A 25,347-nucleotide genomic window follows, 5' to 3' on the forward strand; every position below is an offset into this window, starting at 1 on the left:
TCTGTGTCCTAAATGTACTTTTAGAAAAGAAGGTTTTAGTTGCTTTAAGATTCTAGGTCTTGTGTGTCACGTCTACTCCCGATGAAAGCAGCAGCAGGCTGCTCGCTAGTGACTTGGATGATATAATGGGAACTAGTGTGACACAACAGGCTCTTAAATCAAGAACTGCTGGGTAATGGGTAACTAGTGAAATAGTACGAATGCATGATAGCTTGGGAAAAAAGTACCCTAAGGAGAGGTGACAAATAAAGTTATGAGTAGATTTTTTAACAGTACTTTTTCCATTTGAGTATTGGTGGTTAGAAATGAGAGCTCAAGCTAGTCTGCTTACGCTGTGTGAAACTTTGAATTCTGTCTCTCGCTCCTTCAAGCCTTGTGATCTCTCTCTTGTTTTTTCCTTCCCTGTGCTTGTCCCACTAGCCGAATCCTCAGATAAAATGCCTAATGATCAAGGTAAATGAATAGCCACGCTTTCTCCTTCATTCCATCCTCCACACGTTTTGTTTTTCCTGTCCATGTGCTGTTGCATTTCCTAAATGAAACAAGTATCTGCTGCTCTAACTGTAAATGAGCAAGTTCCTGTTGTGCTTTTAATAGTGAAAGAACTGAAAGTCCTATTTGTGGTTTGGGTGCTAGGAATATAAAGTGATCTCTGTAGTCAGATGTCACATGCAGGAACAAGTGGGTTGTGCCAGAGCTGAATCATTCTGTCAAAATGAATTTGGATTAAGTGATACTCCAGCCAGGCTCTGACCACTGATGCAAGATCTCAGTATGTAGAGGTGGAAGATCCAACAGTTATCTAATTAGCACAAGTGCTGTTTTGTGATCTCTATATCTATAATTATTTTCATAATAAAGGAAAGTATGCCTGCTCTAGAAGGCTTTTTTGCAAGAGAGATTCTGCTTGTCAGCTCATTTAGACCCCAGACTCTCCTGAAGAGCACAGCATTAGCTACTAAAAGCCTTAAGGTTTTAAAATGCTAGCTTGAAAAATAGTAGCTTTGAATTTACTACATTGAATTATAAGCTGAATGTCCCAGGGCTATTTTTGCTTTCTTCCAAATAACCTACAAGCCCAATAAAAAGGGGAAGAATTAGTCTAAAGGACATTGGCAAGCAGATCAGACATTCGATTAAATAGATCCTAAAGGGATCAGCTTTTTTTTACTTGCTTTTCAACTTGTTACTTTGAAGTAATTTATTAAAAATGCTTTTACCTTTTGTGTACCAAATAACGCTGATACTTGGTGGTTATGGAGTAAATTCATATCCAGACTTGTGTAAGCAAGATGCTAGCTGAGATTCAGGCTTGTCTGCAGGGAAGCAGATGCTCAGCGTGTCACCATTAGTGCTCAATGCAAGTGGAAGGGAATAGGGGAAGATTAAAAGGGTTTATGTAAAAGTTGCTCTTTTCTGTTCTGCATTATTCTAACCTCATATCAGCAGATAACTAAATCTTCTCATCCTAAAGTAACATGTTCTTCTGGTAACAATTTGATTCATTTTAATCAAATTATATAACTTATAAATCATAAAACCCTACATAAAATCCAAGAGAGTTTTGTTTCAGAATTCCTATAAGAATACTCGGAGATTATAAATCATGGCAGTAGGTTAAATGTAGAAAAGGAGAAGACAAGCTGAAGAGCAGAAGAGCCTGCTCTGTGACAATATCACTGAATTGCAGAATTGTGTCTTTCAGGAAATACTAGGCAAGTTATTTGAGACTGGGAAGGAACAAAGCTACAATGGGATTGACTCTCTGGCCTTAGTGGTTCTGTCTTTTTTTTCTCCCCCCTACTTTAATGTTTCTCTTCTGTATTAAGTACACTGTATTGTTCTTCCACACACTTCTCTAGCACAGAGCTTGTATTAGGAGGAGTTAGTGGCTGTTGCTGTCAGGCTTCAAGGAGTTGCACTGGTCAAGTACAAAAGAAAAGGTTAAGATATCTAATCCTACTAAAACTATCCTAAAGTAACACAAAGCTAAATGCCCAAAAGGCTAAACTTGATCCTTGGTTTCAAGAATTAGATACTGAGAAGCATCTTGCTGAGGTACCTAAATTTCATCATATTTTGAAAACCAGACTTTACATCTTGTAGTTACCTTTGCATTTTTGGAAATGTACAGACACTGGCACCACGCAGTCAGTGCCAGCACCAGGCGTCCCTGAGCTCCACGAGGATCATGTGCAGGTAGTTATTCCCAAGGATGTCTAAACCCTTTGGAAATATGACTGCTTGCCAGAATGCTGCTTCCTCCCTATTGCTGCCTTTCAACATTTTTATCATCTAAATTTGATTTATCTGCTTTGTCACATGCACACATGTATATAAAATCTGCAGTTGGCTGTGTGAGTATATATGTTGTTGAGGGAGTGCAGACCCCATGATAAACCACACCAACTCCGTGTGTTACACCCACACGTACCACATGATCCCTGTTGGTCTGTGCAGGTGACTGTGTATATCGTATTATCTACTCCATTATTTTATGTCATCTGTTAACTTCAGTAGCAATTATTTTAATTTTCTCTCACGGTGTTATTAAGGATATTGAATTACACTTGGCCTGGCACGGGTCTTTGCAGAACTCATTAGAAATACCCCTTGTGAATAATGAGCCTGCAATTATAATTCTTATTCTTATCAGTTAATTAGTTGTTAATCTTGTTAATATGTGCCACATTGCTTTTTTATTATGGTCTTTTTAACAAAGCATCGTACAGTACTCAGTAAAATGTTTTATGGAAGTTAAATATAGTATGTCTGCATAGTTACTGTTACCAACCAAATTTATAGTCTGACATTTAGTTTGTTTGAAAATACTTGTTTTCAATAAAGCGGAAAGATGGGCCACCATTTCCTATCTGGCTATCACCTTTCCCATGATCTTGCCTATGTTAAGGCTCCAACTGCTGCACTAAAAAAGCATAGGGTGTCTATTTGCCCTTTTACAGTATTGTCAGTTATTTTTATTCCCTCCTTCTCCTGCAGCTTCTCTGGTGCTCCAACATATCTTCAGCGCCAGGTTCAGTGATCTGGGGTTTTTTCACGTCTTCTCAGTGAAGTTATCTGGTCATACAGATGTCAATATATTAAATACAAGCTGTTTAAAATTCTGTTAAATTATTTCACTGCTGCTGCAAAATTATTAGTCCAGTACTTCAAAAAGAGACATTTTCACTGAATTCAGTGTTCTCTTTAGACTGGCAGGTGCAGTATGTCTTTTTCGTTATAGATTTGTCCTGCAATACATCTTTTCCATTATTTTAGACTACGTCTAACTCCTCACTGTATAAGCATAACATTCCTTCTTACCCTTCTCAGGGTTTAGTCGGCATTCTGGCTGGTACCTTTTGCTGGTTTTACCAGTTGTCTTTATTTCACAGTGACTAATTTACAGGCTTTAACATTAGGTTCACATTAGGTTCACAATTTCCATTTGTTACACATCCTTTAACACTTATTACTTCTCGATTGGAGTGAATTTTTAACTGAGAAAATCCTCCTTCTGATCGTGAAACTGCCAGTTATGCAGACTTTTGGGTTTTTGTGGTTTTGGCTTTTTGCACGTAACAGTGTAAAAATGTGCAAAGTATTATGGATTCCTATAGCGAGAGGAATGTTGTTCTTTGCATCTTGCTATGTTTCCCTTACTACAGTATGTTTATCATTCACAGTAATTTTGCATTAGTCTATTTTAATGAAAAGAGAAGTGACAGAACCAGGGTTTTGGATATCTTTATCTGCGGGAAGCATTCTGCTAACTCAGGAGAGGTCTTAACATTAGAGGTGAACTTGTGACTTCATGCGTCTTGCTGTGGCAGCAAGTGATCTAAATGAGACCTGAATTATGCAAGGAGAAGTACATGCTAGAGTGAAAAGATGACGGGATTTCAGTCGGTAGGGCAGCTCTTGCAGTTAGCCCCTAGGAGCCCACTAGCAGTAGCTAAGGTTCAGGAGGGGCTGGGTAATTTGCCTCAGTTTGTAATAACTGAGGTACAGATACGTTTACTTCCATTGTCAGCCTATAAATGTAAAGCTTGGGAATTAATTAATTTGTTTTCCCAGGTTTCACAAAAAAACAATTTTTGTGATATCTCATTGTCACTTGTGGCGAAGGTGGAACAAACAGACAAGAGTGGGGAGAAGCTGAAAGCAAGTTTTTATGGATAGGCAGGGACTGAATATTATGTTTACTGTGATTTTGATCCTCCACAGTCTTCCACACTTACTGTAATTAGGTATTAGGAAAAGAAACCTGTATAATTACTGTTTCAAGGTGGTTAACTGTCTGCACAAGTGTGGCAAAGCCATTTGCTTCAATATATACCTGTGTATTACTGCAAATAATTTTTATATTTTTTAAAACGAATACTAGTAGCTTACTTAGGAAAATAGTAACGCAGGAAACAAATTTTTAAACAGCTCTTTTGGAGAAGCAGTTCTCTTCTTGGAGAAACACAGTTGCTGTTCAAAGCCAAATCATGTTGTATGGGAGAGAAAAGGAGAGAAAAAAAAATGCTCACAGTGGTTCAGAGAAGTTCCGAAAGAGCTACCTTAGAAATGATAAAGTGTGTGTTCTGTGTGTACATATATATATATAAAATCACCACATATACAACCTTTTCAGCTTCAGGATCCGCAGGGAAAGGAAGCCGCCCAGTGGACATAGGACCAGATTACAAACCACCACTTGGTGGTAAGTCTTGTTTTAAAGCTTCTCAATTTGAATGCAGTGTCTTGGTGTTTCACCAAGTGATGCTATATCCGACTGAAAATACTGATTACATCTGTTCCAGTAACTTTCTCTCCATGATGATAGTTGTTCCCACTTAAGAAATTGTATCATACTTCTGTCATAGTGTTCTGTGTGCCTAATGCGTGGGGTATATGGAAAAAATACCACCGCATGCATTTACATTTCAGTCTTGATAAGCAGATCTTGTTCCCAGTTCAGTTTTAAATGGCTGCTATAGTGCACAAGTGTGAAATTAATTCAGTAAGAACATACTAGGAGGAAAAAAAAATAATCCTAACTCCTTTTCGTTATTAGCACTGTGCACTGCGGAAGCCTTGCCCTAAGGTAACACTCATTACTGTTACATAAAATGTGTTTCTTTCAGAGGAAAGTGACCACTGTAGAATACTGATACCGATTCATCTGATTGTTGGGTCCAAGGGGATGCCTGTAGTGCTTTAGTTTTAGCAAGGTCCCAGGTTAACTCTCCTTAGACTCTTAAAACTATTGAATTTTTTTATGATAACTATTTGAGTAGGGTGAGCATAAATTTTTATAGACTGTTAGTTGGAAATGGATCTATAAAGCATCTTACAGATTTAACAATTGTACAGAAACACAATTGGCAAATAACAAAAATATAAGCAAGCAGCACTCCCCTTGAAATCCTGGCAGACAAACCATCTTTCTCATTCTGCTAATTTGTGTGGTTCTGGAAGTCTTTGATGGGCACTGCTTGCTTTTGATGGCGATTTTTTTCTGTGTAATAAATAACGCGTTTCTCCCATCTCAAACTCTTTCAGGCAGTAACAGCCCCCATGGAAGCCCTACTTCTCCCTTGGACAGCAACATGCTCCTTGTAATCATAGTGTCTGTTGGAGTGATCACCATTGTGATAGTGGTGATAGTCGCTGTCTTCTGCACCCGTCGTACAACTTCTCACCAAAAAAAGTAAGATGTCTGGGTGGCACCTTGCCCTGTCCTACCAGTCTTACTTAATTCTGTTATTTAATCTTTATGATGCTTTAGAGTTTATTACTTTTAAGTAGAAATTCTCCTCTGACAACAGATCAGTAATGCAGTTTGAATTCTTGTGTTCAGAAGATAACACGCATCCATACAGCTATCATGCATGTGATGATGATGATGATCTGTTTTTCCTAATTAGTGTTTCAGAGTTTACAAACCATCAAGAGTTTACAGGCAAACTGGGGCAGTGCTTTCGTGCATACCTACGCTTGGCCCTCTCTGAGGAGAAATTATTTAACATACTATTTCCAAGCTCGAGCCAATACATCTGGTTAGAGCTGTGAGAGCTCAACAGCTCAGGCAGATTCTCGCTTCTGTTCCTAGCGTGTACTTCACTGCGTGGAGTGGGTTTATAAGCTGTGCATGATAATATCCAATTTGGAGATAGATTACTGGAGTGTAATCTGAGTCTGGTGCTGGACTCCTTAGAAGAGTGCTCCAAAATCCAAAATATAGGTGTGCATCTCAATTCTTCGCTCATTTAGAGCATCTGGATTAAGACTACAGCAGCGATGCTTCCGTTTATAGGCTCCTGAAGGCTGTTTCTGCATGTTCTTTGAAAGAACTGAACAGAGCTGAAAGCCTTTTTTTACGTTTGAACAGACTGTTATGCAAAATAGTTTTAAGAAAGTGATTAAAAGCCAGAGTTAGAAGATAATCTCCACTTGCTTTGTTGAAGCTGAACCATCCTACAAAAATGCAAGTTATTGAGGAGAGGAGAGCAAGGATGTATGAGCAATGGTCTAACAACTGGGGGATATGCTTGGGAGAGGGCAAAATTCATGGGCCTGTGCCCAAGAGACGTATTTTATTTTGCAAGAGCGGAAATAACCCTGTGAAATCTTGCCTTTGTTTTCCCAGTTTCTAAATGTCACCTCTCTTACCTGCAGCAGCCCACAACCAGTGAATAACCTTCTGTTCTGTTTTACTCATTCAGCTACAGTGCTCAAAGCAGGGTGCCGGGAGCACCTCTGGCTGCAAATCACCTACACCAGAGGCTCTGTTCATTGATATTTTCAAAATTGTATTTATTCATATCTTATCCCTTTCTAGGAAGTGTGCTACCCAGAAGGGACACCTTCCTCCATCATTGCCAGGGTCCAAAGTGAGGGGTGTGTGTGGAGGACACTGCTGAAACTCTACATTTTACTTCTCAAAAATTCCATCATGTCAAATGTCTGCCTCACAATCAGTTTGCTGCTGTTCAACAGTGATGAAAAAGCACATCAGTTAGATGTGTCTAACCTGAGCAGTGGTAAAATGAATGTTCCTGTCATTAATCTTAAGAGTTAACCATCCTATAGGGATAATCGGCTATTTGCAGACTCCTTCTACAGCTGTTGTTTGAGGTTGTTTGTAAGCCCTGGAGTACAGACACAGCATGATGTACATACACTTCACGTTTAGAATATTCTCTTAATAACCATAAGTACTGGAAACTTAATTTTTGTTAATGAAAGCTTAGACTGTAGAGCACGGTTCTGCAGCATGTGGTAGCATTTGAGACAAATTTCATGGCATCGGAGCTGCAGAATATGCTTTGAGATGTCAGATGTGCTTATATGTAGAATTCAAAGCGTCCTGCTCAGTGGGTAGTTTTTGCTCAGCTGGATACAAGATCTAAAGGAAATCTCAGTGCAAATTTGCCTTTTTCAACAAGTGAAAGGAAGCCTGCATCTGAGAACATTTCATTTGTTTTCATTCCCAAGGAAACGAGCTGCCTGCAAATCAGTGAATGGGTCCCATAAGTACAAAGGAAACTCCAAAGATGTCAAACCTCCCGACCTTTGGATCCATCATGAAAGGCTGGAGCTAAAACCCATTGATAAATCTCCAGATCCCAATCCAATCATGACAGATACCCCAATCCCTCGCAACTCCCAAGACATCACCCCAGTTGATAATTCCATGGACAGCAATATCCATCAAAGACGGAATTCCTACAGAGGTGAGGTTTCAATGGGTACTTTGACCCTGATGTTTAAAATTAAATACACTTTACTGTATCTGGTGAAATCACTTTATTGTCATATTATTCAGTTACCCTTATCTTTTTTGGTTGTTCTTTTCCAACTAGTGAATTGGTTTTGTGCCTAGTTTATAAGACTCTCTGAAAAGGATGGATCACATGTTGTAGTGAGAAAATGCGTGCCCAAGAGTTAAATCATGACTTTCCCTTGGCAAATACCGGTTAGTAATCAGAAGATTATCTAGCAAGTGTTTCATACTAAACTGCTGAGAGACGTGTGTTCTTTCAGCAGTCAAACACACAATCAGGTGTTGGTGCTTTAACCAGCTACTGCTCAGCTCTTGAGGGAGAGTTTTCACTTGGTGAGTGGTTAACTTGTTAATCCAGCATCTCTTACCCACACACGTGACTCGTTGTGCTGCCACTCACTGCCCAGAGCTGCACTGCCAGAACTTTGTGTTTGCATTATGGCCTGGGGAGTTTCTGTGGTGCCCAGTAATCTTTACCCTAACTGTCCTCTTTTCTCCCTTCTAGCAAAGGATGAAAGAGCTGTTTTTATCAATTATGAGTCACAGAACTGCTTACAAACAGGACAGCCCAGAAATAGAGGAGGATTGAAATCATCTGGTACGGTATCACAGAAACCTTGCTGCAATGGTAAATAACCTTCAGTATTTTTCCTTCAGGGCATGAGTCAGAGGATAGCATGTCCACACTGGCAGGAAGAAGGGGGATGAGGCCCAAGATGATGATGCCTTTTGATTCTCAACCACCTCAGCGTAAGTCAACAGCCCACCTACCAGCTGGTGTGAAATTGGGAGCACCCAAACAAGCCGTGTTGATACTGTATGCACAGGCACACACCCTCACATACTGCTCTCCTACTTACTTCTCCCAAGTAATTCTGTCATATCTGCCACGGGAACAGATCAAAGGCAGCATCCTGAATCCCTTATCCTGAAGACAGATCAAGTTAAAAGGAGAGAAACCGAATAGCTGTATTTCAGTGAGCAGGAGGCATGCTGCAAAAGTGGGAAGAGTTAGGAATGTGTCCAACAGTCTGTCTGTCCCAGTCTCCAGCAGCAGCAACTGCAGGTGCTTTTTAGGGAGAGCCTACGAGCCTGGCTGCTTTTTATAGTCCACTCCCGTTGTGCTCTGCCAGTATCCAGCTGTTACGTAGGAACTGTAGCGAGTTGGTAAATCTCTGTCAAGTGGTTCTCCTCGGTTAGTTTTCTCCTCCCCAGACCAAACAGTCGTGGCCTTTTTAGCCTCCCCTCATGAGGCAGGTGTTCCACCCCTTTATCACTTTAGTTGCCATTCTCAGAACCTTCTTTAATTTTACTACATGCTGCTTGAGATTCACAGAGGCCAGAGCTGCACATAGTACCACCAGGGTCTTACAGAGCAAGAAACAGTCCTCTGCCTTGTTCTCAACACCCTCCTTGCTGCACGAGGTACAACATTCTGTTGGCTTTTTTGGCTGCCATTGCATATTGAGCTAATGATACCAGAGATCTGACAACCATATCTCCAGAAACTCTTTGCTGAATTGTAACTACCAGCTCCAAGTTCAGCATCATATAAGTACTGTTTGGATTATTCTTCCCTCAGTGTATTACTGTACATTGAAGCGATGCTGAACTTCACCTGCCATCTCTTTACCCGCTTGCTCGGTCTTGTGAGGCCCTTCTGGACTTTCTTGCCATCAGAATAGCATTTAACTACCCCAGAGACCTTAATGTTATTGACAAACTTGAAGATTTCTCTGATGGCTTCCATGTCTGGGTCACTGAGAAAGATAATTGATTGAAACCAGTCCCAGCGCTGATACCTGGGGAATCTCCTGCTTACTCTCATCTGTCTCGAAAATTGATCATCAAGTCCCTCCCTTGGCTTCGTATCTGTAAGCAGCTTTCCATCCATAAAAGAGCTTTCCCTCAGCAGCAACTTAGTGTTTTAACTTTGGAGTGGAGTCTTGTCAGAGCCTTTTTGAAAATTTAGCTCTATCATATTTGCCGGTTCCCTTTATTGACATATTTACTGCCTTGAAACAGATTAGTGAAGCAGGATTTACTTTTACAGAAGTCATGCTTGCTCTTTTTAAAATGACCACGTTTACCCATTTCTGCAGTGACCTTACTCTTATACCGAAACATTAAACATAACTGCATGGACAGCTATTTGTGAAGCGGTTCTTGACCAGCTGCAGCTTACAGTCCACCCTTCTACAGCAAACCATACTCGTTATGGATTTATGCTAAAATGTGATAGTGGCTCAGGAGCAGCTTCAGGAACGAATCAGCTGCTTATCCAGTAGGAGAGGATTAGAGAGCTGGGGCAAGACATCCCCACTTGTGAGCTGTCCCCTAATTTACTGAGCAGAAGAAAAGGCTCTGAAGGAGTAACGCTGCTCATCTTTTGCAAAAGATACCAAAAACCTGCAAAATATGTACAGCAGCTTTACTTTACACTGTGTCTATTATACAAATTTATTAGAACGTGGATAGAGCACTGATACGGGCTGAGGTTTTGCAAGTCTGGCAGAGCAGACTCTTCAAACGAGGAGGATGTCTGGTTTGTCATTTCCTTGTCAGTTAATGATTTGAGCAAAAGTGCTGAACTGAACTTTCGTTGCGGCAGTAGAAATATATTTTAATTATTATTATGAAATATTTTAAGAATTTAAACAATGTATCTAGTTTTCAAGTTATGACTCTGAGATGGAATGGGACTTGGCTAAACCTCTGACAACTAGACTGAAACCCTGACTTGAGCACACAAGTAAAAAGTACAAAAGTTAACATGCAGTGACAGAACTGTGAGGCAAAATTATACAGTGCTTATCTGGTCTGAGCTTTAGACTTCCCTGAGCACCATAGCCAAGTAATTGCTACCACAATCTCTTGTGTTTTATGGAATGATTTCAGGCCAGTCCATTACATTTCAACTTTCTAACTTTTTGCTTTATTTACCTGAAGGGAGTGCTTGGTTTTCTTGGCCTCTGCATTCTTTTCAAGTGTCCTGATGACCTGATCAGCTGACTTTGTGAATTTTTGACTATTTCCTTGTTTTACAACCTTTTTACAAGAGTAGTATCTTTTTTCTTGGTTTTTAAAAAAAGTAATCTGACACTCCTTGTTTTATCCCGGTTTTACATGTGTGAGGAAGGAGTGGAGGATGCAGTTTTACACTAATAATCTTTACTCTGATTAGTTTGTCTGCTGTCAAATATGGGTGTCTGACAATGGACATTGCAGCTGTTGGATTCTGATGTCCTGTCCCATGCCAGGTGCTAGAACATGATGAATTTCAGGCTTGTGTGACCCCATAACAAATTCAGACTGCAGTAAGTTTTACCTTGCACTGTTACAGGTTTTTTTTTTCCTCTAAATGGGATGCAGCATTAGATGTATGGAGTATAAGACAAACTCGTGTAGGAGCCCGTGCTGGAGTGTGCCGAGTGCTCCACAGAAGCAGCGTAGCAAAGTACCCCTCATACTGTGTTATTCAGTGAGAAAGATGCGTGGTCAGTCCCACACAGGATGAAAAGCTGTACAGTTGACACCAGTGATACAGTGGTGATACATATTTGAGGGAGGTAGTATGTTCCAGTTCTACCTTTTGATTGTATTCAAGCTGATGTGCTAATGCTGGCAGATGTAGTTGTGGGTATGATTTTTCCTTGCAGCTCTAAACCCAGCTGTGACATCCCTTTTTGATACCAGTCCTGCTGTGTTTGCTTGAAAGGCCTGTCTGTTTCCCCCCCTTTATTAGAAACTGCCTTGCCCAGAAAGAACCAACCAGAGACAGACGCAGCTGGCTCGGTGGGACAGGTTAGCATCCTGCACTAAATGTCAGGAAGGATATGTAAGGTCTTCTGGTGCCTTAGGGCTTGAGATTGGTTTTGTGACTTTGACTTTTTATCTTGTTTGCCAAAGCTCTAAGGGCTTCCAGCTGTAGGTTTCTATTTTATAGTAAGTGGACACATTAATGTAATGTCTTTAGATATGTTTTTGCAGAAGCTACACAGAAAACTGACACTGGTACGTGAGGCCCTTTCTCTGAAAGCAATACAGAGGGCAGGACCATTTAGTGTGCTTGAGTCTGTGCCTGCAGATACCTTCCTATGATTTCCCCCCAGCCCTGTAGCATTCAAATGTAGTTATTAAGCTCTTAAATACTAAATTAGGATAATTCCATATGTGCCATTTTAGTGTAATTTACAATAATGGTGTGTGCCTAGTTAGTTCTTCTTTGACAACTGGAATACAAAAACCCTGAACGGATATTAGGAAGCAAAGGACTAGTTCTTTCTCAATGCATCACATTTTTCTTTATCCAGTTCTTCATCTGAACTTTTATCTTCCTTGAAATTAAACAGTGCATCATGATCTTCATTAAGAGCTGGTGGCACGACGTACTGCTTTTAGACCTGTAAAGCTATATGTGGTTTAGGTCTGATAACCCAGCAAAACCCCAGCAGTTTAAGCTGGATGGCTAGGTGGCAGGGTAAACTTTCTGGGGACGTGGCTTTTCACTGGGTCAGGTTTTCCCCACTTGCTCACTGGATTCTGCTTTGGATAGTGTTTCAGAGCCACTATGATTTTGTGTTCTTCTTGTCTCTAAGCTTTTAGGAAATGTCTTGAGAGGTGTAGGATATGTGCATGATTTTTTTATTGTGGTTGCAAAAACATATAGGCAGTCTCTTACACTAACGTGCATTATGCTTGATAGTGATTGAGATGCTTGCTGAAACACAGGTGTAGACAGTGGTTTCTATAAATAGAAGTAATTTAAATGTTTATGCCTGTAAAATTTTATGCCTTAAAATCTTTGCCTCCTACCTTGCTGACACATAAGAGAACTCCTGGTGTCTCTGATGACTGTTGCCTCTGCCCAGATTTCTGATTGCCAAGCTTTTGTTGTTATTCCCCCATTTGCCAGTTCCCTGCAAGACAAAGTGGCATTTTAATCTTGCTTGAAGCTCTTAGTGAGAATATCTGACTTTGCACATCCCCTTGACAGCTGTCTCCCAGGACTTAAATCTAGAACCTGCTGATTGCTCAGTATTAGAGTTTAGTTACTCTTCATTTACAAGAGGTTGATAATGACACTAGCTTTCTGTTGACATAACTCAATGGGAGAGAGAAATTGTTTATTAGCAATAGCTGAAAGTCTCTTGGTATATTGCCTCCACTGATCAATTCACATATCCTGTCCTGCTGACAGGCAGTTTTCCAGGAAATGAGGAAGTCAGAGGGTTCAGATTTCTTTAGGCAGCCTCTGAGGTCAAACCACATGCATCAATGCAAGAAGTCTTAACTCACCATTATAATGATGGATTTCTGCATCATGTCATTCCTAGAAAGTAACTTTCACATGCAGCACATCTGGAGAATTTCCAGAAAAGGTTCAAAAGAAAATAACCAACCACAACCTTTTTTCTTCCTTATGGTGTTAGTGGTAGCATTTCTCTCCTGGTTTTTGTGTTGAGACTCTTTCTTTTGGATGATTTTAAGCAATTCAGTATTTTATTCTGCTGTAAGAACTAAATTCTGCACACACCTTTCCTGTCAGCTGGCGAGTAGTGAGTTTGTTTTGCTGTCACCACAAAAGGGTGAGGGCAAAGGATGATTTATGTTAAGTATAACATTCATGTGTCTCAAACAGGAAAAAGAAAAAAGCAAGATATAAAAAGAGGGGAAAAACAGGCTTTTGGTTTGAGTGTGCCAGAGCAGAGCTTTACTAAGTCTGCACAGAGGGAATGAATGGAGCCTTTGGTCTCTTGCCCTGCTGTTATCATTGGTCTTGCATTATTTAATTAACCAAAGATGCCACGTTTCGTGAAAATGTTAAGAAATTCAACGACAGCCAGAAATTATTTTGGAATTCAAGCTCATGTGTCTCCGTATCAGGTCTGACATTTATAGCACAGCCTGAAGTACATGGAAGTTCTAAAGGGAGCTGAACTTAAGTTTTTCTCAAGCGTAACAGAAAGTTCTTGACAGATACAGCCAAGAGAGATGCGCTTTCTGCACAGGAAAATGGAGAGCTCTGCTTCTTTTGGGGGTCTTGTCTCTTGGCATGGAGGGAGCTAAAGTGCTGAAGCAGAGTTGGAAAGTTGGTATTGAAACACGTCATCTTGGTGGTGTTGTAAACCTGCTCCCCCGTTCAGTGGCTTTGTGGGAGACGGGAGGGATATGGTGCATTTCAGTACATGTGCATGCTTGTCTGTATGTTAAGCATTTTTCTGTCTTATGTTCATTCACAGCTGTGATTAGTGCTCATCCCATCCATTCACTCGATAACCCTCACCATCATTTCCACTCCGGCAGCCTCGCTTCTCCAACTCGCAGCTATCTCCATCACCAGGTCAGCCCGTGGCCGATTGGCACATCCATGTCCCATTCAGACAGGGCCAATTCCACAGGTGAGATATAAACAATCAGGTAGATTGTGCTTGTAATGGAACAATGAGTGAAACGTGGAAATCAGAGCCTGAAACTTAACTTGGTCAGTCTCCATTGTGGTGTTCCATGAGAGGCAGAGCGGTGGGTTTAAGTACAGACAAAATCCTTGATAGGTTGAGTTTTCTGTAAACAGTTTCTTATGTAGATCAGATATCGATCCTCAAGATATGTGATGATGTCCTTGGAAAAGGAGGCTTAATGTTTTATATACAACTTCAACTAGGAAGATTCCTTATTCTAAAGGCGCCAGCCCTGGAGTCTGAAACATTTAGATTAAATCTAATTTGAGCTACTTAATGTGATAACTTCTTTCCTAATTAGTTGTATTTAAAACAGTGAGGACAAAATTCTAGACTTTGCTACTGAGAGCTGACATCAGTTAATCTTCCTGAAGCACTTGGAAAACTGTGGTGAGTTCTGTGCAGCATTTTCAGGCTTGAAGCACAATCATTTGCAATAGTTTTTGTAATGTCTCCAGTGCCCTGAAAAATTCTGAAGCAAAGCATTGCTAAATTGCACGTAGGTGACATCTTGTAGTGAATTCTGAGCTTCTCTAGTTTAAGGTCTACATTTTAATTAAGGTCCTACAGCCAACAGCGCTGTTTCCTTATGAAAACAATTCGTGAGGCTGCAAATGTACAGGCAGTTGGTATGTTAGAGGCAGAGGTTTCTCTTGTTCTGTTTATACTGCTGAAGTGACAGCTCTCACAATCCACATCTTTTCCTGCATGTGGTCTCTGAGTAGGATCACGATGCCCTAAATTCAAGGTACCATCTCATTGTTCTCCTGGATCAGGGTGGAGCCTGCTGCAGACAAACACATGAAGCCTCTGATTTCATTTTAGCTTTCAGCAAGCAAAGGGTTTTCAAGTCTATCTCAGAAAAAAAAAATTGGCTCTTCTGCGTGCACTGCAGTGATACATGCTTAATCTATACCTATTTAAGAATGCCAATACTGTGAAACACTCAAGGGTAAAATGAGAATGAAGATTTGTGTTCCATGCTGTTTATCTGAGGTCTCGTGACACGTAGCTGTTTCAGTGCAGAACTCTTGATTTGGCATTATGCCTGTGGAATCATTCAGTTCTCAAGCTTATTTTGTTATTAGACAGCCATTGCCATTCACCTTAAAACAGCACAGTTACACAGAATTGGTGTTATTTGCTACACAGGTAGTGAATCTGTGAATTCACTTCTTGGCTTGTAACAGTGATCTTGGAAAAGGTGCTTGCAACCAGTTTTGTTTCCATCTGACCAGAGGACATTTCTGTTAAAGAAGATAAACTTTTTGGTTCTTTTGGTCCGTTGTAGAATCTGTTCGAAACACACCTAGCACGGACACCATGCCGGCTTCCTCGTCTCAGACGTGTGCTGACCACCAGGATCCTGAAAGCACCCCAGGGGCTTACCTGGCTAATGCCCAAGAGGAGGACTCGGCTCAGAACCTCCCGACGGCGCACGTCCGTCCTTCCCACCCGCTGAAGAGCTTTGCGGTGCCAGCAGTTCCACCCGCTGGCTCCACCTACGACCCTGCATTGCCCAGCACGCCACTGCTGACTCAGCAAGGTGAGCGGGGAAGGGTGGCAAGACACGCTTGGGAAAAAGGAGATTTTAAGAAGAAAATGAGAGAAGCTCCTTAAGGGGTGGGGGGTAGAGTTGGGCATCAAAGCAAATATGTCAGAGGCTGGAGTGAATTTGGTTGGTATAATTTTCAAGGCTCTTTTCTCTTACGTACATAGATAAACTAGACAGAAATTCAAATTCAGCACGCCATAATTTGAAGTGTTCATTTTCCTCTACTAGAATCCTTTTTATTCTCCTACTTTCAAGAGTTTTCTGACAGGCAAAAGAACTAATTAACTGAGCCATAACTATATAACAACTTATTTTAAGCTCCTAACCATCCAGTTCACTCGGTGAAGACTGCGTCAATTGGGACTTTAGGAAGAACCCGGCCTCCAATGCCAGTGGTAGTTCCCAGTGCCCCTGACGTGCAGGAGACCACCAGGATGCTTGAGGACTCGGAAAGCGTAGGTACTCTTACACTGCCAGTGGCTTGCTTTGGCAGTGCTTATCAAACTGTGGTGAACCTCTCTTTATATGATACTTGTAAACCTCTTTAGTAATGTTTGCACCGAGACTTTCAAAGGCAGAGGATAATGAGGCTTCTGACTTCCACCAAGTGCCTGTTAACCCACATAAAAAATGTAGTGCAAATACCTTCTATGCAAGGCAGTAAGTTCAGAGAAAAAGCACTTAAATTGCAAGTACAAGTAATGCTTTCTAAATCTGAAAATTTCTTAAGAGCATACCTTCATTCCTAATTACACGACACTATAAACAGATGCAGTGCTTCCATCTATTCCAGTCCCACCACAAGGCCCACTCAGTCAAAAACCTTCCACAGCATTTTAGCTGAACCGAGGCTGTTAGCTGAACATAGAGTAACGTTCTCTGAGATTTCCTTTCTCGACTCATGCTCAGTGCTTCTGGTTTCTGCTAGCCTACCACAATTACAAGAGGAGGAGAGTAAAGACAGATACCATCTATAGTGCTAGTCTTTTCTTTACAGTACGTAGTGCCTAATGGAGCTCTGGTTTATGACTTGGGCTTCTATACGCAGGCTTCTGTACGGGAGCTGTAGAAGGGCCCTGCACATCTGTGTTTTGCCTGCTTATCTCGATGTAAAGAGCAGCTCTGTTCACAGAGCTGAGGCCTCCAACAGTGCCGTGTGCTCTTCTGTACAGCTTAAGATGTTGTGTTCTCATGCTCGCTTTGAGATGTCATTTATTTCTGTCTGGTTTGCAAGCGTACTGTGCCTGGATCCTATTAAAGTCATGCAGCTGCAGCTTCCTGTGCTGCTGCAGAGCATCCAAAGTGTCATTGCAAATGGAAAATGTAGCATTAATGCCAAAATGTTTAAAGTCATCATCCCTAATATGTTATCTAAACTCATAGGAAAGTCAGAACACTTTCAGGGAAAAATGCAACCAACTGTTGGGCTTCTTTGGAAACAGCTTTTAAGAAGTGAGGATGTCTTGGGTGTCAGGCACTGGAAGAGCTGTTTTCCTTTCAGATTGCAAGCCAAGAAGTTATTGTATTAGCCATTGTATTACTGCTGCAGTATGAAGAACTTTTCTTTTTTTTCCTTGTTTCCTTATTGTCGTTTCCTTTTGTCACCCTCTTGATTTTATTTCTGTATGCACTGGTCCAGAAACTGTATGCATGCTTCTGCCCTTCTGCCAAGTTGTCACTACTACTTTTTTTTTTTTTTTTTTTTTTTGGTTGGTACCAAAAATATACTCATTAGTTTGTTCATCAACAAGTTTATCATATTTAAATTTCTTCATTAATAAATTAGTACAACATAAAGTCACTACAGCACACTAAATACTGGTTAAATTATGAGTTCTAAAAATGAGGATTAGGTAGTGATTTGAATTGATTCAGCTTTTTTATGAGAGCCCGGAGGAATGAGTCTGAGTACTTCCAGCTTGCTGCTCTTTAACATTGTCAGCAGTTGGCAGATAATGTGTTGGACAGAGATGACTTTTCTGGTACAATCTAGATTGCTTGGTAAACTGGAAAGTGCCTGCTGCATTCATTTCTATTTAAATGAAAGAAAAGGTTTGTATCTGGAAGCAAAGAAGTGAGATCACAGTCAGGGTTGAGGGTTCCACTCTGGGAAGGCCTTCAGTTTTATGGTACACAGTCAGCTGAGCAGCAGCTTTAATATTAGACTCTAGCCAGAAGGTCTAATAATGGACCTTAAATATATAGAGCAGAAACTATCAAATGGGAGTTCTGTTGCTTCTAATCTGGCAGTAGCAGAGCTGGTATTGCAGTACCACGTGCAGCCTGGCTTGCCTTCTGTGAAAATGACGTTGAGAGCGCAGAGAGGGGTTGGAGAATGCTCCAAGAACACAAGGGGTTGAAAATGGCACAGTACTGGGAACGACTTGGTCAGCTTCATCTCAAAACCTTTTCTAACTAGTTCATGGTATCTATCTATCTACATACCTGCACTGGTAACAAGAGTGAGGATAGCTGTTCAATATAGCTGAAGCTAGACAATTGAGGCTAAAAATGGACTGTGTTTTTAGCAAGCATAATTATTCTCAAAACAGTTTTATTGAAGTGATTCCTTTGACCTTTTTTTCCAATTAAGCTGGGAAGATTTTTCTAAAATATCTACTTTGGTTCAAAGGAAGCTGTTATCTTGAAGCAGGAATTGATACAAGAAAAACAGATAAGATGATCACAGCCTTAAAAATGTGAAACTATGAATCACTATTGCAAAAAGATCTGCACTTAAAATAGAAAGTTGTTTCAAGTTATTAATTCCGGTAACTGTCAGTAAATCTGCTTCTGCTTATTCATGTGTCAGGGTCACAGTCTACACCAGAATCACTGACCATTTCTTCCCCGTTCTTCTTCTGTTCTCCTCTAAAAAGAGCAAGTCACCTTGTCAGTAACTCTTTACATCTCCCACAGAATTACGAACCGGATGAGCTGACCAAAGAGATGGCCCACCTGGAAGGACTTATGAAGGACCTTAATGCCATCACTACAGCATGACCACCTTCACCAGGACATGACTCCAAACAATTTCACAAGTCTTGGGACTCAGCCTTGGAACACAAGGAATTGTACAGAGGAAGAAAAAAAATTTTAAAAAGGAAAAAAAAAAAAGAAAAGAGGGACAGCACATGAGAGCATACACAGAAAGCAAACGAACCAACCAGTGCATTTGTGCTACAGCTGGTCAAAAAGAGCTGACCTTTCCTGTCATCGTCCTGCAATGAAGTCATTGCCAAGTTGAATTCCTTTTACCTGCTGAGACCGTTCAGGATGGGACGCATCAGGCTGAAATCTAGCATCCAGACAAAAGGAAAAAAAGTGGACTTCACATATTTTATTTTTTTTTCTGGTCAGGTTTTGTCTCAGTGGTGTGATTGCCCTGCCTTTTCAGTGTTGGACATTCGCATTTATGTACAATTTTATTTGTGTTTTTATTTTATCTTTTTTTATAAAAAGGAAAAAATACTGTAATAAAAAAAAAAAAAGGAGAAACTGTTGTTTTCCACAGCCTAGACTGACGTTTGACTGCTTGTTCTATTGTGTATGAAAATTCATTGCCAGCGTGGGTTGTTCTGTTTTGTTTTTTATTCTGCGTATAATTATGTCCCCTTCTGGCAGTTAATCCATGGCCTTTTGGGATGCTGCACTGCTATTTGTAAGCTTTTTTATTATTTTTATATTATAATTATTAAAAGCCTGACTTTCTCCTCTCATCACTGTGAGATTACCGGTCTGTTTGAATTGAAATGTAATTTGAAAGGCTTGTTTGTCGCTTTTTGTGCAGTTTCAATATTTTGAGTGGGGAAAAGTAGATGGGGAAGGGGAGGGGATCCAGTGGGAGGTTTCATTATTGTTGTTTTCCTGTCTTTCTACATTGACTCAAAAGACTGAAGAAAATGAAAGCATCTTCTGTAACGTCCTTCCTTGTAACTTCAGCATACTGTGTCTCTGGTTACCGAATTACAGTGGGAGTCTCATTTAGAAACATTAAAAAAAAAAATTCCTCCTGTAAAGTAGGGTTCCTTATGTTTAGATGACACTACAGCTTATTTTGGCAACAGTGCTCTGTTTTGTTGTTGTTAGTTTGTTCAGCACGGAGAGCTTAGCACAGGCAGCAGCGCACGGCGCTTCTCTGCTGGCGGGGCTTAGGTTTGAGCTACCTGGACCTCCCAGAGGCAGAGAACTGTGGACCTCTTCTCATCACCAACGAACCCCATCACACTACATGTCCACAGGATCCTTCAGCAGCAAGTCCAACCCCAGTGCAATTTCTCTATCCCAGGCCATTTAAACAAGAATCCTTCTCTTGGGGATTCTTCAGAGACATAAGCAAGGCAAAAATGTATTTTTTTACACTTTTGAAACCATTTGGAAAGAAAGACAGTATTAGCGACTCAGGTGCTGTTCACATATCTGTCTGCAAAGGAAGGAAAGTTAAAAGGGAATTCCTATATGAAGGGAAGGAAAAGGGTTTTTTCTTCTCTCCTTGTATGATTGCCTGCCTCTGCCCTGTTCTGTGAGGAGGAATGGCATAAAAAGAAGGACTGTATTTTAGTAAAAAAAAAAAAAAAGCCAATATCCAGCTGCCTAACAAACTCGTGCCATTTCACTTTCAAGATGAAAGGAAACTCAAAACTTACTGGTGATTCAGATAGAGAATCTGTTCCTCCCCAGCAATCAGTGATCTCGGTGGTGACAGTGGAGGACACGCAGGTAACAGGCGTTTCAGGTGCGGGGCGCCGCTGCTCCAGTCCGCAGTGCCTCTGCTGCACGGCTGCACCTCTTGGAACATTAAGAGGAAACTGTAACCTGCTTAAATTTAAAAAAAAAAAAAAACAACCCAGACAACACTATATTTGCTTCATTTACCTTCTTTCATCCATTTGACTAAAGCTCTGGGCCCATTTTCACAGTCCCTGTCACCAAGAGAAGGGCAAGCCAATGAATCATCCTGGGGAGCAGCAGGGGGTTGGGGTGTAGTTTTACTTCCTTTTCCTGGACTCCTTGTGTTGCCATTTCTAGGACATTTGCTGGGTTTATTTATTATTTGAGGGGGAGAGGGAATCAAATTAAATTGGAGCACCGTGGGCCACTCAGATAATTGACATTTGGATTCTTAATACAATTCAGGGCAAAATAAGCTACAGAATAAGTATTTAAATAATAAAATACACACCCCCCGTCCTGAAAGAGAGGGTGTATGTTTTCCTTTGCCTATTTTTTACCTATACCCAAAGAAATACCATCATACATACACAGTATTCTTAGCTGGTGGGTCTTTGTGAATATTACTTATGTATAACACCATGAATGTTAATATTGTCATTGAATTTGGGGAGGGGGAATATTTTTAATGATAAAACAACTGTTCAAAGTTGGTTTTTTAAGGTTAAACTAAAAAAAAACATTTATTCAATTCAGTGTACAATCTGTATTGCACTTTTTCACATTTTAATGCTACGTTTTCTTACATATCCTGTGATTTTAAATTTGGAACATTGTGTATCCTTGTAGTGTCATAGTCAAGCTGTTAAGTGACAGCTTCCCTCAGCGACATTTGGGGAAAAAACCAAACCTGTATATTGTTTTATGATTCTCATGTAGAATAATTTTGAGGACTGCTGTAGACGTCTACCTTTCTGTACAATTTTTTTGCTTTTCTGTAGTATTTGCTGTATACTCTATGGCTTTTTTTAATAACTTCATGTTTATTATTTTGTATTGGACGTCCAATACACTTTTTTTAATCCAATCAAATTCTGGTCTGCTTGAAGAGTTTGTTCTCTTTTTAATTATTCCTATATCTTTTTTTTTCCTTAATTAGTATGGTGACCAGGTTTGGAGTTTTACTCGCCTCTTTTTTTTTTGTTGTGGTTTGGTAGGTTGTGCCCTCTAGAGAAAGAAGAGGAACTGTTGTTCTACCCTGCCCCATCTTTGTGCAGATACTGAGCTCATAGTGTCTTTCTGGTTAACTCCCCTCCATCTCAGAGCTCAGTAGCAGAAGTATCACCTTCTAACAAACAAGCATCAGAACAAAGGGTTTCAAATCAGTGAAAGAACATCTAACAGTAAACCCACAAATCACAGAAATATAATACTATAATTCTTTGAATATAGCACTTTCTGGCTATAGATTTTAGAGTGCAGTAACTGATATCCTTATTGTTATGCTAAGTCCAGACTCCTGTCACTACTCAAGACTCCCACTGATCAGCCTCTTCTCTGCAAGCCAGCCCCTCCCCAGTTGTGTGTCTCATGTTCTTGGGATCATTAGCCCATTCCTCATCCTCACCTCTGCAAACAGGACTACAGGCTACTGCCTTGTTTTACACCCCCTGACCCCCTATTTTGCTAGTCAGATCCTTCTGGTTACTCCACACTGAGGCCTCAGGTGGGAACTGGACCCTGAAATTCTCCTGAGGGGATGCCAGGACCCTCTAGCTGGTCAGGGGCTTCTCATGTATACGTGTACAGGACAGGAGAAATGGGGACCAAAGGCATTAATCAAGTTGAGTGTCACAAGGCACATCCATGACAGAGACAGGCAGAGTAGATACAGAAGGAAAAAAAAAAAACCAACCACAACACAAAACACCCTGCCCTCTACTTACTAATCTCCAGCTTTAAGAGTATTTCTTGCTAAGTTAGTGCGGATAATTTGCTGTGCTACTTGCTTTGCACCTCAAGCCAGCCGAAAGCGTGGCAGTTCTCTAGGAGGTGTGCAGCCGCTTTTCAGGCTGGTAGAAGTAACAGAAAATACCTGCGGGGAGTTGCCACCTCCTGCGCCGCCGGGGACACTAGAGGGCAGCGGTGACTCGCTGGTAAATAAAGTTGCACAGCAAACCCACCGCCCACACCAGTTTTGCATCCACCTAGTAGAGAATAAATTGCTTCTCTTCAGCCTAGATTAAGGGGACTAACATTAGTGGTGCTGTCTTCTTAGTAGCAGTTCAGTAAAGAACTCAAGCTGCAAACTACTTTTTTTTCACTGCTAGCTGTGGTTTTCCTTGGTAGCCCTTTGGCTTCCAACACAGAAGCAAGGGGTTGCCTCAAACACCTTGGATAAATTGGTACAACACTTGCAGGCTTTTCCCCGTTAAGAACAGCCGCCTGTCTTCAGATGACTTGAGACTGGATTTCAGCTATCTCACAGCAAATCACAGTTCATCTCAAATAAAAGCATTCCAGTAGGGGCTCAACATGATTTAACTAAACCACCTTTGACCTGAAATGTTAAAGTACGACAACTTTTCTGTGGGGCCAGGTCTCTCCTAACCCAACACAGGCTTCAGCCAGGTTCCACATCTCCCTTTACTCCACAGGGGTGTGAACACAGAGAGCCCCTGTGACTCTTAAAAGCCAAATGCTGAGCTGTGGTGTGACTCCTCTAGAGCCTCACACAGCAAACACAGCAAAACTCTTGCCTCCAAAAACGCTTGCCAGCTCTCCAGTGTGATGGACAGCCTGAAAGTCAAGGGTACAATCATCCAAGCAGGCAGGCATGCAGATCTGACAGGGGCAGAGGCAGCAGACAGGGCCAGCAGGTCTGGAAAATGAAAGCCAACCCTTGGCAGGGGCGATGTAGAAAAGTGGCAATGAGAACACGAGCGTGAGAGTGAAGGGGTGGCAAACTCCCACAGATCCAGCCTGTACACCTGCCTTTTCAAAAGGCAGGAAAAGCCTCAATGTGCCAGAGTGCCAGGGAAACACACTAAAATGCAGTGGGGGGGGGGGGGAGCAAAGGAGGATTCAGCCCCCTCTGAGTGCTGCTGGGCCACCTTGCTGTGGGGGAAAGTGTTCTCCACCAGCTGAGGGAGGCTCTGACCAGGGCTCCCTACATGCACAGGCAGGGCTGGTAGCAATTGCACAAGGACAATGACCTATTCCCTGTCCTTTAGTAATTAAGAATCAACTTTTTCCAGTTACTTTCCAATTTCAGCTCCTGTTTCCCAACCTTCTTCCAGCACACACTGTCTTTCCTCTCTGTAGGGACAGGGGCCAAGACAGCTGGTTCCTATAGGGATGCAATTTAGAGCAAAGGCTAGTTATCCTTGGTAATTTCTTAGGAGGAAATTCAGTTCCCCAACCCAGCTGTCTTGGGACACCCCACCCTCAGTCAGCTGCCAAGCCGGCTGAGGGGATTCTACAGGGTGTTCTGCCCACAGGGATTTGGTCATGGTGGCAGTTTGACCACAGCCTTTTTGTTCGACACACAAATGCACCAGTAACACCACTGCCAGCCTTAGAAACATGATGTAGTGCTGCTCTAGTATCTGCAAATCCACCCGAACCAGACACAGGATAGCGCTGGTTACAATATCCTGCTGCAACCCCATCACTGCAAAGGCTGGGAGAATTAAATGAGACGTGCTAGAGATGTACCAATAAAGTCATCACACATTAACTTAATCCAAATCAGTAGCACTCACCCTTAGCGGGTGCTGGGCAACAAAACCCTGGACTGTCGCAGGCTCCTCTACCTGGAGGTTTTGCCATGTCCCTTTTTCCCGTCTTTCCTTTTATGCTGGCTGTCAGTGCCTCCATCTCCTAGGATTTCATCATTCTGTAATGAGGGCGTGAGGTCTTCTGTCCTGGGCTGCAAACCTGAGGAGAAAAGAAAGAGCATCCCCCCATTTGTAACCTCAGTCAGTGTCCCTGGCTGGCAGGGCCTCTGCAGACAGAACTGGGATGTTTTGGAAAGCCCTGACCTTACCTCAGGCCCCCCTTAGGACCCTGTCACAGGGAGCATAAGACCACTACCGTCCCAATGGCACGGCTAACGGAGACACCCAGGTCCCATCTTGCAGCAGGACAGGGGGACTGGGGTGGGGGCACCCAGCTCTGGGGCCACAGCACCATCCGGGGGGGTTGCAGGGCACAGAGGTTTGTCCTTGGGCTCCCTAGAGCCCAGCTGTTATCAGACAGATGCCCTGGGAGCCCAGGGAGGTGTTTCCCTGGTGGAACGAGAAACCAGGGGTGGCTGCGTGCCTGACAACCCCGTCCCAGCCAGCATCCTCCCAGATCCCAGCATCCTTGTACGCAAGGAAAACACCAGACCCCATTTCTCCTCTGTGGGCACCGTCACCATGGCAACAGCATCCACTTAATCTGACCAAGCTCTGCGCTGAGGATGGCGAGGCCGGGGCAGCTTCCTGCCTGCACAGGGGTTTCCCTGGCAGCTGCTGCTGTTTTATGAGGCACAGCCCGGGTCCTGCACTGCTCCTATCGATCTCCTCACTGTCTGCGGTGAGGATTTGGAGCCTTATGACAAAAAAACCCCTGTCACTGGAGAAGGGCACTGAGATATTGGCAGTGAGCAGCTTCCAGGGAAGCCTTCCCCCGGGGCTCTACACAACTTCCCAGTGCCATCCATAAAACCTCTGCTGGCTCCCCTCAACCTCGAGGGCTGCCCCTGTGTTATCCTGGCCGGGGGTGTCACTGCTGTGCCCCAGGAAAAGCCACACTGCCAAGCCCAGGGAGCAGGATCCTCAGGATCTCACCCTCCCCCTTTCATCTCCCTGTCTCTGCCTGGCTGCTCTTGCTCCTCTGGA

General features: G+C 42.1%; 1 protein-coding gene across 9 annotated transcripts in view; it reads left to right on the forward strand.

Annotated features, from left to right (window-relative positions):
• The window catches only part of NEO1 (neogenin 1), a 210,905-nt gene extending 189,352 nt beyond the window's left edge, over positions 1-21,553 (forward strand). For 4 of the 9 annotated variants that reach the window (XM_074837253.1, XM_074837255.1, XM_074837257.1 and 1 more), the window contains exons 21-29: positions 421-453; positions 4,640-4,708; positions 5,551-5,698; positions 7,486-7,724; positions 8,432-8,524; positions 14,017-14,175; positions 15,527-15,781; positions 16,109-16,245; positions 18,710-21,553. In XM_074837253.1, the coding sequence (XP_074693354.1) occupies positions 421-453; positions 4,640-4,708; positions 5,551-5,698; positions 7,486-7,724; positions 8,432-8,524; positions 14,017-14,175; positions 15,527-15,781; positions 16,109-16,245; positions 18,710-18,793 (1,217 nt within the window). In that variant the 3' untranslated portion in view covers positions 18,794-21,553. Of the gene's footprint in view, positions 1-420; positions 454-4,639; positions 4,709-5,550; positions 5,699-7,485; positions 7,725-8,431; positions 8,525-14,016; positions 14,176-15,526; positions 15,782-16,108; positions 16,250-18,709 lie in introns of all 9 variants that reach the window. The other 5 variants (XM_074837261.1, XM_074837262.1, XM_074837254.1 and 2 more) reach the window with 3 other exon arrangements.
• The last annotated feature ends 3,794 nt before the right edge of the window (positions 21,554-25,347 follow it).

Source organism: Strix aluco, chromosome 12, assembly GCF_031877795.1.
Source record: "Strix aluco isolate bStrAlu1 chromosome 12, bStrAlu1.hap1, whole genome shotgun sequence".
NCBI lineage: Eukaryota > Metazoa > Chordata > Aves > Strigiformes > Strigidae > Strix > Strix aluco.